The 12,405-nt window shown below is 33.7% G+C and overlaps 1 protein-coding gene across 1 annotated transcript; it reads left to right on the top strand.

Moving 5' to 3' along the window:
- Positions 1-707: 707 nt before the first annotated feature.
- LOC25486381 (allantoate deiminase 2) lies at positions 708-5,350 on the top strand. Its single transcript, XM_013607669.3, has 12 exons — positions 708-873; positions 1,660-1,751; positions 2,043-2,146; positions 2,218-2,302; positions 2,433-2,549; positions 3,273-3,382; positions 3,459-3,564; positions 3,668-3,754; positions 3,850-4,092; positions 4,201-4,326; positions 4,452-4,613; positions 4,711-5,350. Exons 1-12 carry the CDS (start codon positions 789-791, stop codon positions 4,828-4,830), a joined length of 1,437 nt encoding a protein of 478 aa, XP_013463123.1. The 5' UTR covers positions 708-788; the 3' UTR covers positions 4,831-5,350.
- The last annotated feature ends 7,055 nt before the right edge of the window (positions 5,351-12,405 follow it).

The following is a 12,405-nucleotide window of genomic DNA, read 5'->3' as shown; positions in this document are numbered from 1 at the left end:
TAGTATTTATCATTGTCATAAATGTAAAATGAGATATATTGAATTGAAGTAATGAGAAATTAATAATTAGTGTAAAATTGAAAAAATACATTAGTATTGTATTGAAAAATGAAACGGATCATTTATTTTAGAATAATTTTTTTATGAGTTATATTAAGCAATCTTAAAAAAACAATTTTACATTAAAAATTATATAATATTTTAACCTTTAATAAGTTAAATGCATGACCTTTGATACGTATATTTCTATAATAAATTCCTAAATATGTACCCTGTAAACTGGGTATATGTTAACATTTTTATTTTTTATTTTTATACAAATGGATCATTAGGTGCGATCTGTGAGATAGGGATACATCATTTCTGATTCGCTATTTTCAAGATATGAGTGATGTTATTGCATTTATTAATTTAGAAATAAATAAATATTAATCGATTATTATTTGGAATATCCTTTTGTTTATTTTTGAATAGTAGTGGTAAACTTGAGATTTGTTGTTTGATTTATGGCCCTGAATCTTTGGAATTTGATGATGTCACAATTCCATGCAGAGTTACAAAGAGAAAAACAATCTCACAGAACCACTCAGTTTGTAGGGTCCCGCATTGCTCACTCGTGCATGTCACGAGTCTTGTAGAAACAGCCGCCACCTCCACCACATGCTGTTCTTTTCTTTCATATATACCTTATTTTTCTGTTCGGTTCCTTTGAGATTGAAAAGAGTGTTAGCGAGAGAACTCGGAACTCTTTTGTTTCGACTTTGCTTCCTCTCTCTCTCTCTCTCACTATGATTTCTACTTTCATTTTCTTTCACTCGTTTCTCTTCTTGTATATCCTATCAACTCCTTCTTCATGTTCTTCTTTCCTTTCTGGTAATTTTCTTTTTCTTTTCTTATTAATTAAAATAACATCAGAATAAAGGACTTAATTAAAGAGCAGAATATTATTTCAACTTTTTTTATTCTTGAATCTTTGATGGAATGTTAAGATACTCTTTTAAGGATTCAGATTCCTTTTCCATGATGTTAGCGAAAAATCTTTTTTTTTTTTTTGTTTCTCTCAGATTCCGATGCAACAGAATCCTGGAAAAGAGGCATATCAGAATCAACAAACGCCAGCTCAGCTTGTTTGATGTTTGAAAAAAAATGAAAATGGTGTTTTTTTTTTTTTAATGAAATGTTCATGTGGGCCCTTGTTGTTCTTGCTTTGACTCTCTTTTTCTGGTTGTGTTGAGTACTTGAGTGTGCTTTTGATGTCTGAGAAAATGGAGATTCTGTTACTGTTAGAGTAAAGATAAAATTAAATAAAGTTGATGATGTTTCTTGTATATTTATATAAGTGTGTGTTGAATTGGTCAATTCATAATAGTTTGAGTTCGAACTTGTATATTGTGGTAATATGCTGGAAAATGCAACAGAAGCAATTTAAAACCTTGGTTCAAATTGTATTTGGAGTATGTGTGCCAACAATGTAATAAGATAGTGATGAGTTACTAGTTTATGAAAATTGGTATACAGGTTTTGTGGTTTGTATTATGAAATTTGTATATATGAAATTTAACTTGGAAGTAGGGGACAAAAAATAAAACTAGAGAGCACAAATTAGCTTTTTCAGTTCTTTTTGATGAATGTGCTAAATGCTTACCTGAAAATGGTTAGGAATTGAAACTGGAGATTTAGAAAAACGGGGTGATTTGTTTCCACAGATTCTAAGAGATGAGGCAGTGGCAAGGCTTGTTGAGCTTGGAAAGGTACCTAACTTCACGAACTCATCTTTACTTTGATGATTTTCCATCAGTATTTATACTGTAGTTAAAACTGCATTGAGTAAATATCCAAATTGGTCCTTGAAATTGTAAGACTGTATCAGTCTAGTATCTTACATTATCGATAATCTGAAAGGATCCCTGAAATTGCAAAATTTTGATCAATGTTGATATGCAACACTCTGCATAAAAGACTAAAATGTGCCATAAAATGTGAACGTTGCTGGTTATTTGTTACATTGTTCTTAGTGGTTAATGTTGGTGTTGAATGAACAGGTTAGCGATGCTAATGACTATCTAGAGAGGACATTTTTGAGTCCTGCGACCACGAGGGCAATAAATCTCATTCGAAAATGGATGGAAGATGCTGGTTTGAGAACGTTAGCCTTCTAACTTCTTTAACTTTAAATAATTTCTCTTAAAGCATAACTAATGAATATGTTATTTTCAGTTGGGTGGACCAAATGGGAAATGTACATGGTCGAGTTGAGGGTGCAAATGCAAATGCAGAAGCTTTATTGGTTGGATCTCACATGGTGAGACATATATAACATATCCTCAATTAACATCGAATAAAACTGAACCATTTCTTAACAGTTAATGGTCAATTTTAGTGAGGACTCATTATTCATGTCACTGACTGTGATGGGTACTTATTTTGGTTAGGACACTGTTGTTGATGCTGGTAAATTTGATGGAGCTCTAGGAATAGTCTCTGCAATATCTGCATTGAAAGTTATGCATGTCAATGGAAAGCTGCAAAATCTAACGCGTCCTGTTGAGGTTAGTCTGTCAAGCAACTGGCTGATATTGTTTGCAATGTTTTTAATGATATAGTCTGATGCATGGTTACTAGTATCGTACGGTACATGCGAACATATCTTGATTTTATCTTAAATTGAACTCAATCAATATGAATCTCTTGTATGTGTATCCATTTGGACATGAATTCCATCTTGAATGCCAATTCATTTCAATGAATCACCACTTAATAAACTTAGTGTAGCCAGCCACTTATTTTGTCAACTTTGTATTTCAACAAAACCACTTTTCTTTTCTCATTTATATGATTTGAATCTTAAATTATTTGGAGGTATATATCTGTATATTAACTCCTAATTTTGTCATGTCACTTGTTTTTTACTTAAAAAATGATATATTTTCATAAGCAATATATTTTATGATAGTAAAATTCGGTTCACGAATTGAAAAAAGGTATTCTAATTCACAATTTGAATACAATTGGAGAAAGAACAAAATTGCCCCGATCCATACCGGCTCTGCAGCCGATTTTTGCAGAAAAAGTCTAATTTAGTTTTTCACGGTATTTATTCTACCAACTCAAACACATGAATACAGGTTTGTGCTAAAAGGTTTATTCCTTTTGTAATAATAATAATATTAATGTGCACTGAGTAAAAGTTTCAAGAGAAGGTGCATGGAAATGCTGGAATGATGCCACTTTTTTACTGGTGTCATCTGATTCATGTGATCTAATCTTGGCAGGTGATTGCATTTTGTGATGAAGAGGGTGTGAGATTTCAAACTACTTTCTTAGGTAGCGGTGCTCTAGCTGGTATTTTACCTGCTACAACATTGGAGATACCTGATAAGAGGTATCAAGGAAATTTTTGGTTATTGCTATTGTAAAATTTTATGTAAGCAAGATATTTATTTATAAACGTCTTTCAGGAATGTAACGGTAAAAGATGTTCTTAAAGAGAACTCGATAGAAGCTGCGGAGGAAATGTTTTTGCAGCTCAAGTATGATCCAAAATCTGTTTGGGGTTATGTCGAGGTATAACAAGCCTTTACGTTAGTCGTTTATAGTGGTGTTTGGCTCAATAATTTTACTATCATAGCTCACGAGAATTTACTAACCCATTTTTTATGCGCTGCAGCTTCACATTGAGCAGGGTCCTGTGCTAGAACAAGTTGGTTTCCCACTTGGTGTTGTTAAAGGCATAGCTGGGCAGACAAGATTGAAGGTAAAAAAATTTCAACGTGTTTAAGCATTTGAAAGTAATCAGCATCCGAAAAAGGGAACTGAAACCCGATATTAATGATAAGCTGTTTTGTGTAGGTTACGGTTAGAGGCTCACAAGGTCATGCCGGAACTGTTCCAATGTCCATGCGCCAAGATCCTATGGTGGCTGCTGCTGAACAAATTGTACTTATGGAAAGCCTCTGCAAACATCCTGAAGAGTACCTTTCTTATGATGGTCGTTGCAGCGGTTCATCGATTAAATCACTTTCAAGTTCACTTGTTTGTACTGTTGGTGAAATATCAACATGGCCAAGTGCTAGTAATGTCATTCCAGGCCAGGCAAGCGATGAATTTCCAAAAAGCTGTTGATCTGGTGATCTTCAAGTGGATATGTTTTTTTCGCTCTCAATTTGAAGCTTGTAATGATAATGTGATGATTGGTTGCAGGTTACATATACCGTGGATATACGAGCAATTGATGATCTTGGACGTGAGGCTGTTATCTATGATTTATCCAATCGAATTTATCAGATATGTGACAAGCGCTCAGTTTCCTGCGTTATTGAACACAAGGTATGGTCTTGTCAAAGCCGACCAAACATATTCTTAAGCATAATACGAACTTTGATCTTGTTTAGGTTTTTCAGTTTGTTTTCTGTATTGTATATCAACCAATGATTTTTCTGTGTTCACCTCAGCATGATGCAGGTGCCGTGATTTGTGATCCAGAACTAAGTTCACAGCTGAAGTCTGCAGCTTATTCTGCACTCAAGAGGATGGAGGGTGACATTCAAGATGAAGTACCGACATTAATGAGTGGAGCAGGGCATGATGCCATGGCAATGTCTCACTTAACAAAGGTTTCACATCTTTTTTGTTTTGAGTCTCAATATTTTTTTATGTTAGGTATTTTCTTCTTCACATGTAGAATATGACAATGAATGAGGATTTGAACAGGTGGGAATGCTGTTTGTGCGATGTCGCGGAGGCATAAGTCACTCTCCACAAGAGGATGTGCTAGACGATGATGTATGGGCGGCCGGTTTAGCAACCTTATCATTTCTGGAAAATCTATAATAAAACAATGTAAACTAAATATGTAGATATTGTATTTGTAGCATGTAATTATAGGTTAGTTTATTTATTTAGTTTATTCATAATTCAATACTTCATTCAACTGTATGTGTTTCCTTATAGCTGTGTTCTCAAATTATCCTCCTACCAAGAGGAGGCCAACAAATTTGTAACAATTAAAGTTGTTGCAAAGTATGTTGTGACAATCAAGTCTTCCATGATCATACATAAATGATCAAAAAGTTTCAAATGTACTAGATAAATTGAAGAAGGGATATCAAGGCCAATTTATTCATGCTTACATTTGTCAAAAGGAATTAGTAGTAGCTTATTATGCTGCCAAGCTGTAATAGGAAATTGATGCATTCACAGTGTCAAACTATGTGAGAATCTTACATAGTTTGTTGCTTTATCTTTTACAACATGAAGTTTTTTTTTTTTTGAAGGGATATTGAAGTATATGTGAACATTGTAAGGGGCATTTGAATATATAATTTAGTTGAATTGTGTGGATTTCTTGTTATTTTCATTTTAGACTGTAACCTTTATTTTTCTTATTGTTTTGACTCCAAATTTGTAGGTAATTCACTTTCTTCCTCCATAAGTAAGTGTAAAAGAAAATAAGTCAATGTATGACTATTTCTGATTTCTGATTAAGATCAAAGAAGATACAAGAAAAAAAAAAAAATAGGCTTAATTACTCTTTTGATCCCTTAACTTATTTTTTGGTTTCGTTTTGGTCCCTTAACTATTAAAAGTTTTGTTTTGGTCCCTTAACTTATTTTTTGGTTTTGTTTTGGTCCCTTAACTATTAAAAGTTTCGTTTTGGTCCCTTAACTTATTTTTTGGTTTCGTTTTGGTCACTTAACTTATTTTTTGATTTCGTTTTGGTCCTTAACTCTAATACATTCATCCTAACATAAAGGACCAAAGTGGTTGACGGAGGAAGAGTTAAGGGACCAAAACGAAACCAAAAAATAAGTTAAGGGACCAAAACGAAACTTTTAATAGTTAAGGGACCAAAACGAAACCAAAAAGTAAGTTAAGGGACCAAAACAAAACTTTTAATAGTTAAGAGACCAAAACGAAACCAAAAAATAAGTTAAGGGACCAAAAGAGTAATTAAGCCAAAAAAATAGAACTTCAATTGACTTTACTATCAATTACAAAAGAAAATATTCAATTTAAACAAAATCAATCACATTAATTTAATATATGATTTTGTCATGATCGATGATCTTTAAACCGTTTTGGAGCTTCCACACCTTATTCAATTTGTCCTTCATGATATTGTGACGTAGTACGGAAGCGTAGGCTAGCAAGCGCTAAACCTAGATAGAAAAGAACAAGTTCGCAAGCGACAAACTTGTGAAAATAGGGTTCCAGAATCAACCAGAAAATAGAGAAAAGTCTCTGAAATATTATAGATGAAATAAAAGTGTGCCTCTTAGGCTACATAAGTTCTGCTTATATAGTGAAAGAAATAACAAACCCGTGGGCCGAAATAAAATAAAACGAAATAATAATAGGAAGTTCTAGAAAATTACTAAGATTTGGTTAAATAATAAATACTACTAAATTATTAATAAAACCCTCCTGCATCATATTGTATCCTAAGTTTTTTACTTAGGAGCTTCACTAATGGATCTTTTCAAAAGAGTGCATATGCCTTGGAAAACATTGTTACAAAGGAAGATTTTGGGAGGAGTCTCTTGTCATTCTCATGTTTTAAGTGAGCCATATTTGTTGCTATGACATGTTTTTCGCGGGCGCGATGAGATTTCGAGGCCTCAAGGAAAGATATCGAGGGCGAAGACAAGGTAGGGTTGTGAGGGTATGTGGTTTCTTGGTGGTGTGATGGGCAGCATCACCATGCGCAGAGAAAACAAATGTAGGGTTTTCCTCCATTCTCGATTCTCCTAATTATCATATTTTGCTATAAAAAACTTGATATTCTTTTAAAGATTTTTTATGATGAAAAAAGATTAGGCCTTGCAACAAAAAATACAAAGAGCTAGTAAAAAAACAATGGGTATACCATCAAGTTATTCCCTAACTTTGTAGATCGCTCTCAAATATATTATGACTTTATGAATATTTAAAAAAAAATGACTCTTTTAAATTTTAGTTATATTATATTAATCCTTCAAAGAATATGACATGGACTAAATTGATAGCAAGTGGAAAAACTTATGGACCAAATGGACAGTAAGTTGTTAAAAAATGGGGACTAAAATGATAGTAAATGATTAAATACAAGGATTATTTTAAAAGTTTAATAGAGTCAAAGACCTTTTTGAAATATTCATAAAGTCAATATTATTTGAGAGTGTTTTACAAAATAAGAGATTAATTTGGTGGTTTATTAAATAAAACAATTTTTTTTTTTTAGTTGTTACAAGGGCATCGGTTCTTCTTTTTCTAACTTGTGTTTGGTTCTATGTTTGAAGTTGACAAAATTGATTTTGGAGGTGTCAAATCAATTTTAACATATTTTTTTTTTATTTTTTTAATAAGATAAAATGGAATTAGATTAAACACCAACTAACATTCTCCTCGACACAAGATGTACTAAAAAGAAGCTTTAAAGTTTATTACAAAAGGTCACAATCAAGACAAAATTAACCAGCACTCAAACAATCAAAAGAGTGCTCCCAACAACCATAATAACCTACATTTAAGTTAGTAACCTTTTTCTTCAACCACTAAAAAGAAATATGCTTAAAACATATATTTTTCCTTATGATTAAATATCCTGTCATTTCTTTCATTCCAAATGATTCAAACATAAGTAAACTAAATTAAGTGCATGAAAGAACGTCACACTTTAGAGTCATCTATCAATTGAGCATACTGAACAAAATGATCGGAAATAGACGGGGTCAACCAATGAGAAACCCAACCAATCACGAACCAGATACCAAAGAGAGGCTAAAACATTACAATTTAGGAACAATGATTTGCCGATTCAACCTCACAACACTCACTCACACAAAGTTGACCGTCATTAATAATAACACCACGTCTAACCAAATTATCTTTGGTAAGAAACCTGTTATGAAGAAGTCATCAAGCAAAAATAGAAACCTTCAAAGGAACATCCTTATGCCAAATCAAGTCTGAATCTATGAATGCACGCTGCGATTGCAAGCTAGTGAGAAAGTGGTAAGCACCGTGGACAGAGTAAGCACCACCCTCGTCTAACTGCCACTACCACTACCACATATCGCAAGTGTAAACCTGCAAATGCACATTAGTTAGAAAATTCGAGTACTCCCCATCCAATTTCTCCTCCCAAGCTAACAAACGACGCCGCTACTTTCAAGCCTCACCACCCTCACCCCAACCTAAATCACAAATGGCTGCCACCGACACCCACTTATCCTCCGCGAAATCAAACAAACGTCTAAACTTATTACACAACGGAATCTCCCCCAACCACCTATCCGTCCAAAAGAAAGCATATGTCCCATTACCCTCCCAACGAGTCACAATCTCCTCAAACCAACTCCCCCTCCCCCCCCCCCCTCAAAACCAACTCCATCATGAATCCTCACCACATCTTTCCACCAACCCGACCCTCCGCGACCTTTTCCTTCACATGGCCACCCTCCACACCATACCTCGCGACTAGTACGCGATACCACAACCCACCGCGATCACGACCATCCGCCAACACCATTTACCTAACATAACAACATTAAACTCCCTCAACCGCCTCACCAATAAAACCTCCCTCCTCCTTTTTCATGCAAATGGAGTCAAAATTAACCCAGGAAAATTTTCTATTATCTTCACACCCACCCAAAAAAAACAACATAAAATATAATCAATAGACGAAATTTTCTATTGTCTACTGAACCGTGGTGTTCTAGGGGTGGTGGTGGTGATGTGTGGTGGGGGTGGTGATGTGTGGTGGGGGATTCAGTAAAAGGGGTGGTTGGTGTTGCTCAGGTGAGGAGGTAGGTGCTTTTCTGGCGGTTGTTGTGGGAGATTTCTTTTAGAGACCATCCCTGTTATTCAGGTCCTTATTCGTTGTCGCTACCTCTTGTTTGAGTTTTGGATGGCTCAAGTGTTTAGGGTGGTTTTGAGGGTGCGTGTCCTTTGAACTGAGCATTTGTTCCTTTTTTATTGACGTTTGCACCACCGCAATCTTACTTTTTGTGTGCTAGATTCTGGTGGGTCAGTTACTTTTGCTTCGAGATCGGGAGTTGGCGTCTAGCTGCATTCTTGTTTGGTTGTCTTTCTCTGGTGGACCGGGGGTAAGGGGTTCCCGTCTCGTTGGGTCCTGAAGTCTGGTGGGCCGATCATTTTTGATTCGAGATCGGGAGTCGGTTCTTTGGCTCATGTTTGGTTTTGGGCTTTTATGGTGTTCTTTCGGTGGTCCGGAGGTTGTGAGGTGGTGGAAACTTATTGATCTTTAGAATAGTGACTCGTCTTATGGGATGCGGCTGGAGTGTTTCATTTAGAGGAGGGTTATTTTGGGTTAAGTAGTGGCGATGGGTGGTTATGGATTTTGTTTTTTAGGGGTGGTTTCGTGAACGAGTTTGTTTTTAGGTGGTGATGTTTATTTTGGTGGGTATTGTCAGGTAGGATTTGACTAGGTGTTTTGTGTGTAAGGGTTCTTTATGGGGTTTATTTTTGAGTGTTCCTCCTATATGCGGTGCCTTTAAGATGTATTCTCTATTTTACCGGTCTCTGTTTATCTTAAGCAGGGATCTGATCTTTAATAAAATTTGCTGATTCAAAAAAAAAATAATAATAGAGGAAATGATACCTAAAGGGTTTTGAATAAAGAAAAAAAACATAGGTAGGAAGAGAGGACAGTACAAAGTTAAGGAGAATGATCAACTGACCATTCAAAGATAAATTTTTCTCCTCCTTTAACATATTTGTCTATTTTTATAAAATTGGTTTCGCCTCTAAAGTTGATTCTAACTTGAAACTATAATCTATAACTTTTGATTCTAAATGTGATTTTTAAAGTGAAACTTATTGTTGCATTTAAACATAAGCCATTTTATATTCACCTCACCTTTTTCGTTTTATAAAACCAATTAATTTAAAATCAACTTTTGTAGTCTCATAACCAAACATGCCCTAAGACATTCAAAATCTCATAACCCATCCTAAAGAGCAACGAAAAGGGAAGCTTATGACGTATCACGTGGAACACGTCCATAAATAAATAAGTAAAATTTAAGCTTCCAAAAGTTAGGGAATGTGATTCCTAGGCCAAGGTTTTTGGCCCTTAGCAAACGGTATTCGATATTAACCTTAGTACTCCAAACAATACCTGACGCTGTTTCGCAGCTAAATACCACCTTAGAACGCGACCAAGGTTTTTGTTTTTGCGCATCATTGTTTGCACTTTTCCTATTTATACCTTCTACCATTTTCAGGAGAAAATCCAATCTTTTTAATTTTTAAGTTGTTAGAGTCGGTCAATTTAATCTCTCAAATTTATAAAATACTAAATTTGTTTTTTTCTAGAGGAAATTCGTTTTAAATTGTTAACCACTTTAACAATTTCAGAGTAATTAACAAATGCAGCTACAGAAAAGATAAAATTTGAATTATATTTTATAAAATTATCGTTCCTTAATAATATGTGAACATAACTTTAGCTTTGTAACAAAAAAAAAAAGGAACATAAAAATTAAAAGAATCAGGAGAAAGAAAGATAGTAAGAAAACGATATCAAAAAAGAAAATGTTAAACTTATGTCCTACATATACGTGTTAAGCAATTTAACAATAGAAATTTTATATTGAAAAAAAAAATGTTAAATTAAAAAAAAAAAAAACTTGAATGCATGACTTTTAAGATGGATATTTCAAACCGAGTTTCTTAACGTATGTGTTTATCATTGTTAAGAGTCTCACATCAGATTAAGACATGGTATGACAGTGTGTTTATAAGTGAGGGCAATCTTCACTTCACAATTCGGTTTTGTGGGGTTGTGTTAGACCCAACCACGATTTCTAAGATGGTATCAGAGTCTCTCCAAGATCCATTGGACCACCTGCTATCAGGTTTTCGTTATCGGGTCATCCACCATTTATGTCCACGAACCAAGTCCAATAGTGCTGGTTGTGAGGGGATGTGTTAAGAGTCCCACATCGGATAGAACATGGTCTGACAATATGTTTATAAGTGGGGGCAATCCCCACCTCATAAGCCGATTTTGTGGGGTTGTGTTAGACCCAACCACGATTTTTAAGAATCACAGATGTCCTTATAAAAATTTCTTAATATATGTGAAATAACTAAATGAATTACTTATTAACTCAGTCCGCAAGAAAATCCTATATTCTATTACTCCACTCATAAATATCTTACTAAAAAAGAGAAAAATATGTATGGGGGGGGGGGGGGGGGGGGGGGCGACAAACCAAAAACTCTCAAAAAGACCAAAAGAAGGCAAAAAAGAAAAACGAAGCAATTCTTTAAAAAAAAAAAAAGCAAAAGAAAAAATAAATAGAAAAATGAGAATATTGATGCTCAATCACTCTTGAGTTCCCTCTAGAAATGAGTTTTTATAGATTTCCTTTCAAGCAATTTGATTAAAGATATCGTTGTGTGTTTACTTTAAACTATTCTAATCGTCAAGCTCAAGTATGATATTACATTGTAAAGACTTTTAAATTTATAAAAGGAAATTTATAAAGTTGTTTCCCTCTCTAAATTTAGTGGTCCCCTAAGGATACAACACCATACTATATAGATGAGAAATGATATTTGTACAACCATTTTTTGACAACTTTTGAAACAATCATATCTCTCATACTCACATGTGTTTTTTTATTCTATCTTTCTCCTCCTTTCTCTCTCCATTGTTTTTCTCCAATCATAAGAGGAGAAAAGTGGTTGTCACCAAAATTATCAAATATTAGTTGTACAAATATCATTTCTCATATAGATATAGAGGATCTAAATCTAATACTTGAGGGACAAATCTAATAAGATGTATGGTTGTACATAGATATTTTCCTACAACAATATTTCCATAGCCACTGTTGAAATATATGAAAATATGGTTAAATGGCTAAAGCTATAAAACATATATGATATAATTATTTTAAAAATTTATATTATTTAACTTTTATCTCTTTTATAATTTTTTGATTTATGTATATGTCTAAATCTATATCATTTATGCTTGTGATCAAGTAAGTATAACTTAATGACCCAATTCATGATATTAGCCGCTCGACCACACTTTAGAAATATCCTTTGTTTTTTTGGACAAAATCCTTCATATTACTTATAGGAAAATGTTAACTAAACATTAGTTAATAAGACTAATATAAAATTTTTGCATTAGAAAATAGTGAAAAGTACAATGTTTATACTAGTTTGCATGACCCTTTATTTATTGATAAAAAATTTAAACATTATAAAATACTTTAGGAAGAAAAAATTAACATACTTTTTGGAATTTTTTTGAAAGGTTGCTATTATTATTGAGAAAAAAGAAGATAAATTATGAATTAAGTATATGAAATAATATAATCAAAACTAGGGGCTGTTAATTGACTGTAATTAACACATCCCATCCCTGTCTTCGAAAACAAG

This window comes from Medicago truncatula, chromosome 2 (genome assembly GCF_003473485.1).
Source record: "Medicago truncatula cultivar Jemalong A17 chromosome 2, MtrunA17r5.0-ANR, whole genome shotgun sequence".
Lineage (NCBI taxonomy): Eukaryota > Viridiplantae > Streptophyta > Magnoliopsida > Fabales > Fabaceae > Medicago > Medicago truncatula.
This window is presented reverse-complemented; position numbering and strand designations above follow the sequence as displayed.

What these genes read in the sequence shown, in the direction of transcription:
- LOC25486381 (XM_013607669.3), top strand. Translation starts at nt 789, where the DNA reads ATGATTTCTACTTTCATTTTCTTTCACTCGTTTCTCTTCTTGTATATC. An exon ending in CCTGCGTTATTGAACACAAG is followed by an intron (nt 4,327 to 4,451) that starts GTATGGTCTTGT and finishes TGTTCACCTCAG; the next exon opens with CATGATGCAGGTGCCGTGAT. An exon ending in CAATGTCTCACTTAACAAAG is followed by an intron (nt 4,614 to 4,710) that starts GTTTCACATCTT and finishes GGATTTGAACAG; the next exon opens with GTGGGAATGCTGTTTGTGCG.